Genomic DNA, 12,018 nt, shown 5'->3' with positions numbered 1-12,018 from the left:
CACCCTTCCACCTGGATTTCTATTGCTTCACCCACTTTCTTTTCACTTCTTTTGTACATGCTTATTCCAATAGTGGTGACCTGCCTGGTACCCTGCCCAAACTTTTTGCATGACTCTTGACATCTTTATATGGAGTCTTAATATCAAATATGTTTTTTCTTCCTCCCCTCCATCCTCATCATCAATTAAGCCTCTCTTTATTGAAGGAATCTCCCTCTCTTGTCTATTTAGAGAAAAGCCATCAGAGCCCTTATAGACCCCAGCATAATATTTTATTTCTCAGAATATTTTTTTTGCAAATTCTAATGACTGATATCTCAAATGACAAATTTTAGAACATAGTAGGCTTTGGACGGATAAATGGGGCTGGCTTACAGGGCACAATGTCCTGGCAGATCCCACAATTCATGATTGTCTCCTCTTCCTCAAATGACACTGGCCTTCTTTCAAAAATGCTTAGAGCAGAAAGGCATGGAGGTATGAAAGACTCACAGTCACCAGGTTCCATATCTCATTACTGCTTTTTGAACTGCATCTATGATTATGAAATGCAAAATGAAAAATTCTCCTCCTATAAACATGGGCTAGGGACCATAGTGTCCAATGAATGGCAACAGTTTTTGAAATGAGATGATATGGTCCAAACTGAGCATGATGATAAGATGACAAGACAGAACTGAACTATAATAGCCTGACAAGCATATATGGTGTGTATAGTACCATGCACAAGTACTTATGCTATATGCATTTATTTAATGAGGCGCTTTCCAGTGCTGTTGTCTTCCAAAATGACAATTCGAATATTTTTATTCACTCCTTTAATAACTAATTATGGAGTATCTGCTAAGGGCAGTCTAAGGGAGCTATTTAGCATGTGGGGATTTAAAGTTCTTGCTTTTATGGTGCTTGATTGGGGAAACAGATGGCAAACAAAACAGTAACCAATAGTGTGGTCAATATACTTCCATTTATAATTTTGTATTATCTTTCACAGTCAAATATTTGCCTTGGTTTCTTCTTTCTGAAGAATGTAATACACGCTCTTTCATATCAACCTTGGAATAACTTTCTTTTGAGTATATGTGTGTAGTGATCTCATCCTGTGAACTTCTAAAGTTGTTTCCTGCCTCCATCTCAACCCTCCCTGATTTGATTTTAGCAGAGACTACATGATAGTTGACCTAGCTGGCTTAGGATTTATGGAGGCATGTGTTTGATTAAAAGCCTCCCCATGTACCATAAAATAACCAAATGATCCTTGTGTATAAATGGAGCTGTAGACTTGTGGTCCAAGGCAAAAAAAATCCAGTTTAGAAACTTTAGGCAACAGATAAACAAGCAATTGCCTTCTCCAGCTCCTCTAGAAAAGAAAATGATGCATTGAGATTGTTCTTCATGGATAAAAAAAAAGTTCAAAACTACAGCCTCTTTGAAAATGAAGAAATTTTCATAATTATGTACATTTTTCACTCTATAGACAAGAACCGTGCATGGAGAATTTTATAGCTATCAGGACCATATCTCATTAAAATGGTTACTGGGGAGAGTTAGTCTTTGGTGTCTCCCCCACCCCTTATCCCTTTTAGTGTTCTTTTTCTCATCATTTCCTCATGTCATATGCTCCCTATTTGCCCACCCCACTAGGGTTCCCTTGCTTGAAGGTCATCTTAAGCTATTAGCCTTTGCAGTGATAAAGCACTATTCAGCCTTTAACTGTTGAGTGGAATTTTGCCTAGAGAACCTGCCCATTGATTAATGACAGTGTGGAATATAAATGGTGCAATATTAATCAAGTAAATAATTTTCCCCCTAGGTTCTAGGTTACATCATAAGAACTATCCCATTTCAACCTCGTTTGAACTACAAAAAAAAAAGGCATTTTATATGGTTCTTCATTCCTCATGATGTCCTGGGTTGGACATTGGAGTAAAGTCCAACCAGACCTCTTGGCCTATCTCTCTGGTTTTACTACTGGATCATTTGACCAAGGTGTTGAAGCTCAGCCTTCTCATCTAAAAGAAAGAGAATAATTCTGACAGTAAAGACTTTGACTTCCTACTGAGACTTTGAGGAGAATAACTATGAAAAATATGTGTCATTAAAATTTGCAAAGTGTGTAGTGGTGGACTGGTGAAAGGAATAATTATATTTTGACTTTGCATAACATGTTAGCCTGTATAAAATATATAAGCCTCCCGAAAGGGGGGCTAATGGTGGGGCAATCTAGTTTTCCTTAGAAATGCCCGTCAACCTACAATGTCAGCATTATGTCATTATGCTCCTTTTGGTTCCATATCACTAAATTTAGGAAACCCAAACATTGTGGGACTGCTTTTTAGTAGTTCACATAAAATTTTAATTTTGCTCTTTATAGTGATAAGAAAAAAAAGGAAGTGGAGTGTGTGGAAGAGTGGGCTATAGATCTTCAACCACTGTAATAAACTTATAGTAAATGCATTTTAAATTCTCCAAACAAAATGACAGCAACAAAACTTTAAAACATCACTGATTAGAATATATGTACCATTTGAGATTAGAGCATACAAAAATCTTAATTTTTGGTCAGCAGTTGTAGAGTGGATAGAGTTTTTAATGCACTGAATATAATCCCTTTTGGGGAGGAGACTCTAGGGAGAACTAAAATTTACCTAAGAGTTTCTTGACCTGGGTTAATTCATCCACTGACTTCAGAGGGCCTGGGAACCAATTAGGTGTGGAAAAACATGGAAGTCTACACATATATGTATATTTTTTTTCTGTGTGTGGGGGCATACTCAGTGGTTCTCATTAGATTCTTAAAAGTATCCTTATCCCACAAAATGTTAAGAAACAATTCCACGATGTTAATGTGTCATTTAAAAAAAATGCAAAATATTTGTCTTTGTGTACCTGTTTAGTTGTTAACATCATCAATGTGTAGTAAACTTTTAATCTTGAAGGTCTATAAAATTAATAGTTTAAAAAGTTCAGCAAACAAAATTTAAAAAATAAAGCTTCTATTTTCTGGTTTGTTAGAACAAATCTGCTGAAAAACATGCGCTTTTAGGTATTGCCTCTCTGACTTAACTGTGACTATGCCGCTTTGTCACGCCCTTCCTTCCCCTCCCCCTTTCTTTTTCTATTCTGCTGCTGGGTTAAACTCCCTGTTTTGACAGGATGACCAAAAATATTGGTGACGATGGAGGTGGCGATGACAACACTTTCAACTTCAGCTGGAAGATGTTCTGCAGCTGGGACTACCTGATTGGCAACCCCGAAACAGCCGACAACAAATTTAATTCCATCACAATGAACTTTAGGGTAAAGACAGAACTCCTGAAGCATGTTTTTATCTATTTCTAAAAGTAGCATTGAAATAGATAAAAAAAAAAAAAAAGTAGGGGGGAAAAATAAGCATAGCATTGGAGGCATTCCAGGCAGTCTAGCTAATGAAGTATCTCCATGGTTAGAAAGAAGATAAACTCATCGTTTCTGCCCACTGGATGTGGATGTGGTTTGCAGTATGACCAGGAGGTATTTTATGACCCGTGACAAGCATTATTATCCCTGGAGGAGACTCAAGTGATCCTCCCACCTCAGAGGAGTTTTCTTCTTTAAATGTAGTGATAAAAGAATGGCTACCTGGATGAAAAAGATCAATAATCAGATTCAGATAGTCTAAATAATGGAACAATGCTCACTAAATATTTACAGGCATGAGTTAGCTTAATTTTCAAAATGACTCTAAAGCATTATTTTATAACTTTAAAAATTGTACTGGAAGAATCTTTAATCATGAAGGCTATCCTAGTATTTTAGAGTTTGTTGGCAAGAGTTTTTCCTTCTTCCTTTCATTTGCCATCACTTGACCTGGGTTTGTGGAATTCCAGATTTAGTTTACATTTTTATTTTTTACATTCCTGGGTTCATAAAGCTTTTCATAGCTAAGATTTTTGTTTGTTTCCTGGTTTGTTTTGCTTGGATACAGGAAGCTATAACAGAAGAAAGAGCAGCCCAAGTAGAAGAAAATGTCCACTTGATCAGATTCCTGAGGTTTCTTGCTAACTTCTTCGTGTTCCTAACACTTGGTGCAAGCGGATACCTCATCTTTTGGGCTGTGAAGAGATCCCAGGAATTTGCACAGCAAGATCCTGACACCCTTGGGTGGTGGGAAAAAAATGAAGTTCGTCTCTGCATGTCTTTTATGTGCTTACCACCTGATAATTGCTATTTTGCGGGCTTTGTTTCTGTGGGGGAACATTATATAAGGCCACTCTTCACCTGTCCCTGCATCTTACCTTTGTAGTGAGTCAACCTGATTGCACATTTCCCACACTATCCCAGTTATATTTCCAAATTTGTGCTATTTTTCGTTTTGTGATGTGGTGAAAAATTATAAAAGGAAGAGATTAGAAAGCATATAGTTCAACCACTAGATTTTAGATTTTACAGATGGAATGAGAAATCTCAGGAGATTGGGTGATGGCTTTATGGTCACAAAGTTAGGAGAAGAGTCAGGCTAAGCACCCAGGAGTCTTTCTTTCAAGTTTAACGCTCTTTGCATGATCCCATGTTGCTTTTTTCAAAGATCCCCCTTCTGCCACTGAAAGATCCAGTTTCCTGAGTTTTTTGAAATAGCTATGATAAAGCCCTTGTTCCTACATTTATCTCATTGAAAACATTCAGAATTCCTCCCTGTCTTTGGGCAAGTTTGGGCTTCCCAGTTTTTCAGGAAGCTCAATTGTCCATCTTCCTTCTAGAAGCCTTTCTTCTGCTGCTACTCAAATGAGAAAGCCTGGGCTTTTTGCCAAGTTTGCCTTCAGAGTCTCTGTCCACTCAGTGGTAGAGAAAGGAGGATAGAGGTAAATATTTAAAATCGGGAAATCACTGGTCATGAATTGTTGCTGGGGCCTGTTTCCTCCATAAAATGTCCTTGTGTACAATGTGACATCAATTTGAACTTGGGTATTTTTAAAGTATGTGCAGATTTAGATTGAGAGAAGTGTAGACTTCCCACACTGAAACTTCTGCAGAACTTTGCAGACCAAAAAAAAAAAAAAAAAAAATATATATATATATATATATATATATACACACACACACACACACACACACACACACACCTTTAAAAGGGATTCATTTCCTAGAAAAATTTTGCATAGCAAATGAAACAGTCTAATAAAAAAAAGGATCCAAATTTAAGCATTCTAGGTATTTTAGAAGTGGTAATAGTAGAGAAAAGGAATATTTGTGGAAAATATTTCATGGAAAATAGAAGTCATTAGGTAGAATTTTTTTTTTTTAAACTTAAAACAAAGGAACACTTCCAAGCTTATTTAGTAAGTTTGCTTTCAATATTCTCTTATAATTGTAACAGTAAATATAAGCAAAATTATCATGCAGCTTTGGTTTATGGTTCATATTTATCATATATTCTATATAAACAAACTATGCTAAAGAAGGAGTGGTTGATTATCATTAAAATGATCACTCTTGTAAGAAGATGCTTGAGCCAGGTATGGCGGCACACACCTATAATCCTAGAGACTTGGGAGGCTGAGGCAGGAGGATCATAAGTTCGAGGCCATCCTCAGCAACTAAATGAGGTCCTAAGCAACTTAGTGAGACCATATCTCAAAATTAAAAATAATAAAAGGCTTGGGATGTAGCTCAGTGGTAAAGCACCTCTGGGTTCAATCCCCAGCACCAAAAAACAAAACAAACAAAAAAAAAATGGGGCTTGACATTGACATCCAATCCATTTTAGGGAACCCCTGAGTCCTGGAGGCCAATGAAAGGAATAATGGGGATTCATGAATAACTTTACAAATCTATTGAGACAAAATTGAAATTTAACTTTATGATTGCACAGGATCTGTTAAGTGTTTATGTTAGACTGAAATTATATCATGCTGATTTTATATTATGTCTTGCTGAGTTTTGTGTCTTCTTTATCATACTTATGAGACATTCTTAAAACAACAAAGACATATTAGCAATTATTTTCTAAATATAGTTTGGTAGTTATTATCATTTAAAGCATGGAGTCCACAGGGGAAAAGAGGAAATGTTTTGTGGTGACAATAAGCCAGGTATTTCAGAAAGATAAGCATGAGCGTTTCCTCATTATGAAAGTAGTACATATTTGGAATTCTTTTCTTTGACTTAATTTAGCCTATTAATGTAATCATTAGAGTGTCAAACAGTAAGAGGGAGATACTCTGAATGGCACATTTTCTATTTTTTATATTTCTCTTTTTTCTCTTTCTGTCTCTTTCACTCTATGCCTTTCCCCTCCTCCATCTCCTCCTCCTCCCTGTCTCTCTCCCTCTTTCTTTCACTTCCCATCCTCCTTCTCCCATGCCCTCTTGTATCTTCTCTTGGTTATGGCTTTGTAAGTCAGTCGTTTATTCTTGGAACTTTCTTGCCTTGGCTTCCATAAAATTATGCTGTGTGTTCCAAAAGTTTGCATTCCCAAGATTTAGTATGTAGCCCTAACCAATCTCAGGGAATTCATCTATTCTTGCTAATTAGCTCAGTAATGTTGATGATTTCCAAGTTAATATTCTCAGTTTGGGTCTCATCCTTAAGCAAATCATTTTCCATTTCCTTTGGAAATCTTATAGTGAAGTGCATCTCTATAGCAGCATCAGTTACCATGAGAAGCAGTATGTGTTCTCTGGGTATAGAGTGATGTAAATTGCAGACCTCCTCATACCAGGAGAAAGATCATCACCACTGGTACACCCACTCTGACACACATGTACATCTTGTGAATGTAAGTTGAATTTTTTTTGTTTGTTATTGAGATCAAATTCTAGATATGCATGAAGAAATCTTCTTTAGTCTTATCAAAGATGCAAGGAACTGAGCTGAAAAGCTCTCAGAATTCTGGAGGAAAGCACCAACGATTATTAAGTACCATTAACCTGGTCCATTCCTCACGTCTCCATGCAGATGAATATGGTTATGTCCCTCCTGGGGATGTTCTGTCCAACACTGTTTGACTTATTTGCTGAATTGGAAGACTACCATCCTCTCATCGCTCTGAAATGGCTCCTGGGACGCATTTTTGCTCTCCTTTTAGGCAACCTGTATGTATTTATTCTTGCCTTAATGGATGAGATTAACAACAAGGTAAGCCTTGTGTTTAGATTGTCCTTTACACCAGCATTTTGATTTCCCAGCCTCAGGAATGCCTGACATGCCTTTGGAAATGGTGCTTATCTTTTGTTGTTGTTGTTGTTGTTTCCATCTCTTTGCTCTCTAGATTGAAGAGGAGAAGCTTGTGAAGGCCAACATCACCCTGTGGGAAGCCAACATGATCAAGGCCTACAACGCATCCCTCTCTGAAAATACCACCGGGCCACCATTTTTTGTTCATCCTGCAGATGTACCTCGAGGACCGTGCTGGGAAACCATGGTGGGACAGGTAATCCCACGAACAGAAGTACGTGCAATCAGTCAATTGAAAAAAGAGGACAGTCAATATTTCTTCCATAAGTTTAGTCTATTTTTCATTGCTTATTAATAAAAATTGCTGATCACTTGAACTTTTTTCATGTGCTGGCTCTGAACTTCATGTATATTATCCCATGTAGCCCTCACATCTATCCCTTGAGATAAGTTCTTGTTTGCCCCTTTTACAGTTGCATAGAAAGGAAGGAGAGTTTAAAATGATATAAGAAGTTTACTATTTACTGACATTCTAATAAAGCACCAAGTTTTAGATACCGGCTCAAATCAGTATTTAAATGAAGTTCTATTTAGTATTACTTGTTTGCCATATAAATAAAAAAAGCAAAAGTAGGTTCTTTGGGGATCATATATAAATTTTAGTAACTTCAATTTTTATTAAATACCTTTTCCATAAGCCTTAAAGGAAACACTATTTGTTTTCATGATGATTACATAAATGACCCCAGTCCAAGGTCAGTGTCATTTATCAGAGAAAAGAACTTATGTTTCACATGATTTCTGTGCAATAAGGAAAACCAAACCAAATCAGACCAAACAAAATCTTTTACAAACTTTTCATTTAAGAATATCTACTTTAGAGGCTCTTATTTCTGTACAGATCTAATCTATATTTTAAAAACCTATAATTTTATCTTCTTATAATTGACATCCTTAATGTGAATTTCATAAACTAATTTGGGACTTCAGTTTATCACTGAGAAGAGAAAAACTTAAATATATTACTGTATGTCCTTCAGATGATAGTTCAAGGTCAGTAATAATGTATTTTTTTGTGAAATTATTTGAATAATTTTCATAGTGTACTTACTTTTTATAAGATAAAAGGAAAATTGGGAAATTAGTATTTATCTTATTAAACTAAAATAATTTAAACAAATAGATATCTTCAGCCTCAATATGATGCTCATTGGACTTAAGCTAATCAACTATGATTTCAATTGTGGAAAAAAAATAAAATCAATGTGTATAATTCTAGAAATATGATTAAAAATTGAGTACACATTATGGTTTGAGGAAAGATTTTTATTTTACTTTACTTTTGAAGGTTTCAGGGATGAGATAAATTCCTGGCTTCTTAGTTATATGTTATTAGATTTTTGGTGTTCAGCCATGAACATTTCACACATGTTTAAAAAACATATTATATATGAAATGATAAATAAAATAACATTGAACAAAAGTTGGCAGCATTTAGAAGAGAGATACTTGTAATCCAGTGAGTGGTAGACAGAATAAATAACCTCCAAAGTTGTCCCTATCCTAGGTCCCTGCAACCTGTGAATGTGTTGTTACCTTATGTGGCAAGATGGACTTCACAGATGTGATTACATTAAGGATATTGGGTTGGAAGAAATATTCTGAATGATGAGTGAACCTAGTAAAAATCATTAGAGTCTTTAAAATTCAAAGACAAAAAAGTCAAAGTCAGAAAATTGAGATATGGCAATAGAGGTTGAGTAATGTGCTTTACAGGTAGAGAAAGGAACCATGGGCCAAGGAATGGGGACAGTCTCTAGGAGTTAGAAAGGACAAGGAAGCAGATTCTTCCCCATATCTGCACTTTTAGATTTCTGACTTCTAGAACTGTGTGAAAATAAATCTGTACCATTTCAAGTCACGAAGTTTGTGGCAATTTGTTATAGCAGTCATTGGAAATGAATGCTCATGGGTACATGTGCTTTCATATTTCAAGGCTTTGTGTCATGAAATATGGTCATGATGCCTAACACAAGTCTGTTTTATTACATCTAAGCTGACCTCTGAATCTTCAGTACAAGTTTCAAGAAATGAAAAAACTAAGAAGTACAGATTTCACTAACTCAGATTTTGAGATGTTCCCTTCTATACATCCTAGAATGCAGGCTGGCACAAGAGCTAAGAAACCTACCCTCCAACCAGGCAAGCACCTAGTGAACAAGATTTATAAAATTAACTATAAAGAATAAGATCTGGAATGGCCACTTCTGGAGAAAGAAAATGGATATTGCTTTAGGAGATGTTTATGTTTCTGATGAAGAAATTTCTGTAATAGTCCCACACATAATGACTTAAAATAAAGGCAAAGCCATCGATTCAGTTCTTCTTCTTGGAGGCCCCTGGACCATGGTGCTTGTCTTGTCCTATAAAAGTCTTGTGTCTAGTGATTTTTCTTGCTTTTTCATCTTTCCTTACTGCCATTTGTATAGTTGGATTTCCTCTTTCTCTTTTGCCCTCCATTCTCCAAAGGAGCATTAAGCACATGAAGGAAAGTCTGCAGAGCCAGCAGGGCCAGCTCTGAACAGAAATGCTGATGTGGTAGGTGGAATCCACAGGAATGAAGGGAACACACTGGTCATAACGACTGAGGGCTGGTGTGTTTGGCCTTTATGAGATCAATGTCTATCTGTACTGTCGTATCTGGAGACATTGCTATTGCTTAGTCAACTGAATAATGAAAAACATGGAAAAGGGGGTACATAATGGCAAGGATGTACCCCACAGGGTCATCGATAGTTCTGTGAGGAGATTCCGCAAGTTCCTTTTCTCCTTCATGAACGCACTCTGCTTTGTTTCTCCTGAAGGATGCTGTGGGATTCAAAGATCTCTTAGTTCTAAATACAGGTAATTTGTCTGCAGTGATTCCCAAGTTGTCATTTAGTCTCATCTCCAATGGCACTCGATAGAGAGACAGCGGAGCTTTTTGGGGGGACATGTGTTGGAAAACGTTTACTGAAGTCTGCATTTTGGAGAAGGAAAGAAGTCAAGAGCTGGAAGTAATGATGACAATGGCTAACATTTATTGGATACATCTAATGTGACAAGTATTACCTCCTTGAATTTTTAAATTAACCTATGATACATGTCGTATTATCATTCTCATTTTGTAGGTGAGGAGACTGTGACTGAGAAAGGTAATTTGTCAAAACCTCGCAGGAAGTCAATGCCAGGAAGCCAAATTTAACCTACATAGTCAGGGTCCTTGTTCACAGTGTGGACTCATTCTCCAGAAACAATCAGTATCAGGACAGATGTTCCCTGCTTGGAACCTCTGTGATTTGTGGCCCTCTGTGATATCCTTGCCTATTATTTTGGCTTTTCCTATTAATGATTCCCTTAGATTAATTGGTCAAAGGTGCCTGAACAACTCAATGTCACAGGTGTGAAGTTGTTCTGTGGGAAGCGTGGTGCTCAATACCAGGCCAGGTGTCCCATTGGATCAGCATGCTAGGAAATGGAATTGAATGGTGTCATTGAGGTGGACTGGACCACCAATTTTGGAATTATTCTTTTCTCTGGAGCAGTTTTTTCCTCCTATGGTTTGTGAATTAGATACTTAAAATTTATGATATAAGGTATGAATCCTCCTCCGGCATTTTTTGTAAAAGTTGCATCATTTCCTGGGAAAGAGTAGAATTTCAGCCCCTGGGATGAGGATGCTTAGGAGGATGTGGAGGACTTCTTGACCACTCTGAAATGTTCTTACCTGAACAAGTCTTCATGACCTGGCAGTGCAAACTGAAAGCATCTCTCATAGCCTAGTTTTCATTGATGCTAGTTATTAGGATCTGAACTCAAAGTTGCCTGAGGAATGAAAAGAGAATAATCACAGAGAAAAGGGAAAAATTTCCCAAAATAATTTTAGGAATTTTCTATAACTCACTCTTCATTTATTCATTCATCCTATGTTTGTTGAATAGGCACTAAATACCAGGCATTATGCTAGATACTGGAGATATAAAGGAAAACAAAATATGGACCAGTTCTCTGCCTTTATGAAAATTATAAGCTATTGGGAGTAAAGAGGCTCAAGGCCATAACTTAAATAATTACACAAAAACTGCAAATAGATAATAACAAGAAAGCACTACAGGGGTAAAATGCATGAAATCTGAGAACTTTTTGAGAGAGCTGCCCTAATGTGTAGCTATTGACATAAACTGAGCCAAGAGGTATCTTAAAGGTGATGACTAGAGTGAAGGTCATATGCAAAGGCCCCGTGGCCTGAAAAAGTGTGGAGATGGAGGGTCCGAAAGAAGGCAGTGAGACAGGAGTGGAGATGACAAAGGGAAGAACAACACAAGAAAAATACGGAGAGCTAGATGGGTGGGTTCCCAACATGACAAAAACTTGCCTAGTAGGGATAGCTTTTAGCACATCCATGGGGAAATACTTTCTCTCTTTTCTTGTATCATCCTTACCTGTTAAAGATCATTTTCTCAAACAGACTCTGTTTACATACCCCATCACAGGTGTTATTTTTGGTGAGAATTAATGCTAACAAATGTTCAAATTTATATTGTTTTCACTAATTTTTGTTTTTATTACATTTATATTATAGTAGCTTCTATTTATGGTAGTCAATATATACCTTGTATTTGTAACAGTAGTAGTCATCTTTGAAAAATGAAGTATTACTAAAGCTAAACAAGCTAGTAGATAATAATATTTCACATGGTACTCGGACAATGCAGGGCTATGAAGCTATGCATGACGGCCTGCAGCTTAGGAAGCACAGCTCTGGAGAATGAGGCTGGAAATTCGCCTAATGGCTACTGGTTAAATGCTCCTTTGCTCTGTGAG

At 36.8% G+C, this 12,018-nt stretch overlaps 1 protein-coding gene across 1 annotated transcript in view; it reads left to right on the top strand.

The window, feature by feature from the left end:
• Window positions 1–12,018, top strand: part of Tmc1 (transmembrane channel like 1) — a 186,377-nt gene that overhangs the window by 140,903 nt on the left and 33,456 nt on the right. The window contains exons 10-13 of the mRNA XM_071600427.1: window positions 3,156–3,300; window positions 3,968–4,162; window positions 6,937–7,116; window positions 7,250–7,411. Coding sequence (XP_071456528.1) covers window positions 3,156–3,300; window positions 3,968–4,162; window positions 6,937–7,116; window positions 7,250–7,411 — 682 coding nt within the window. The remainder of the gene's footprint in view (window positions 1–3,155; window positions 3,301–3,967; window positions 4,163–6,936; window positions 7,117–7,249; window positions 7,412–12,018) is intronic.

Source organism: Marmota flaviventris, chromosome 13 (assembly GCF_047511675.1).
Source record: "Marmota flaviventris isolate mMarFla1 chromosome 13, mMarFla1.hap1, whole genome shotgun sequence".
NCBI classification, from domain to species: Eukaryota; Metazoa; Chordata; class Mammalia; order Rodentia; family Sciuridae; genus Marmota; species Marmota flaviventris.
Note: the sequence above shows the minus strand (reverse complement) of the source record. Positions and strands in the feature narration are given on the sequence as shown.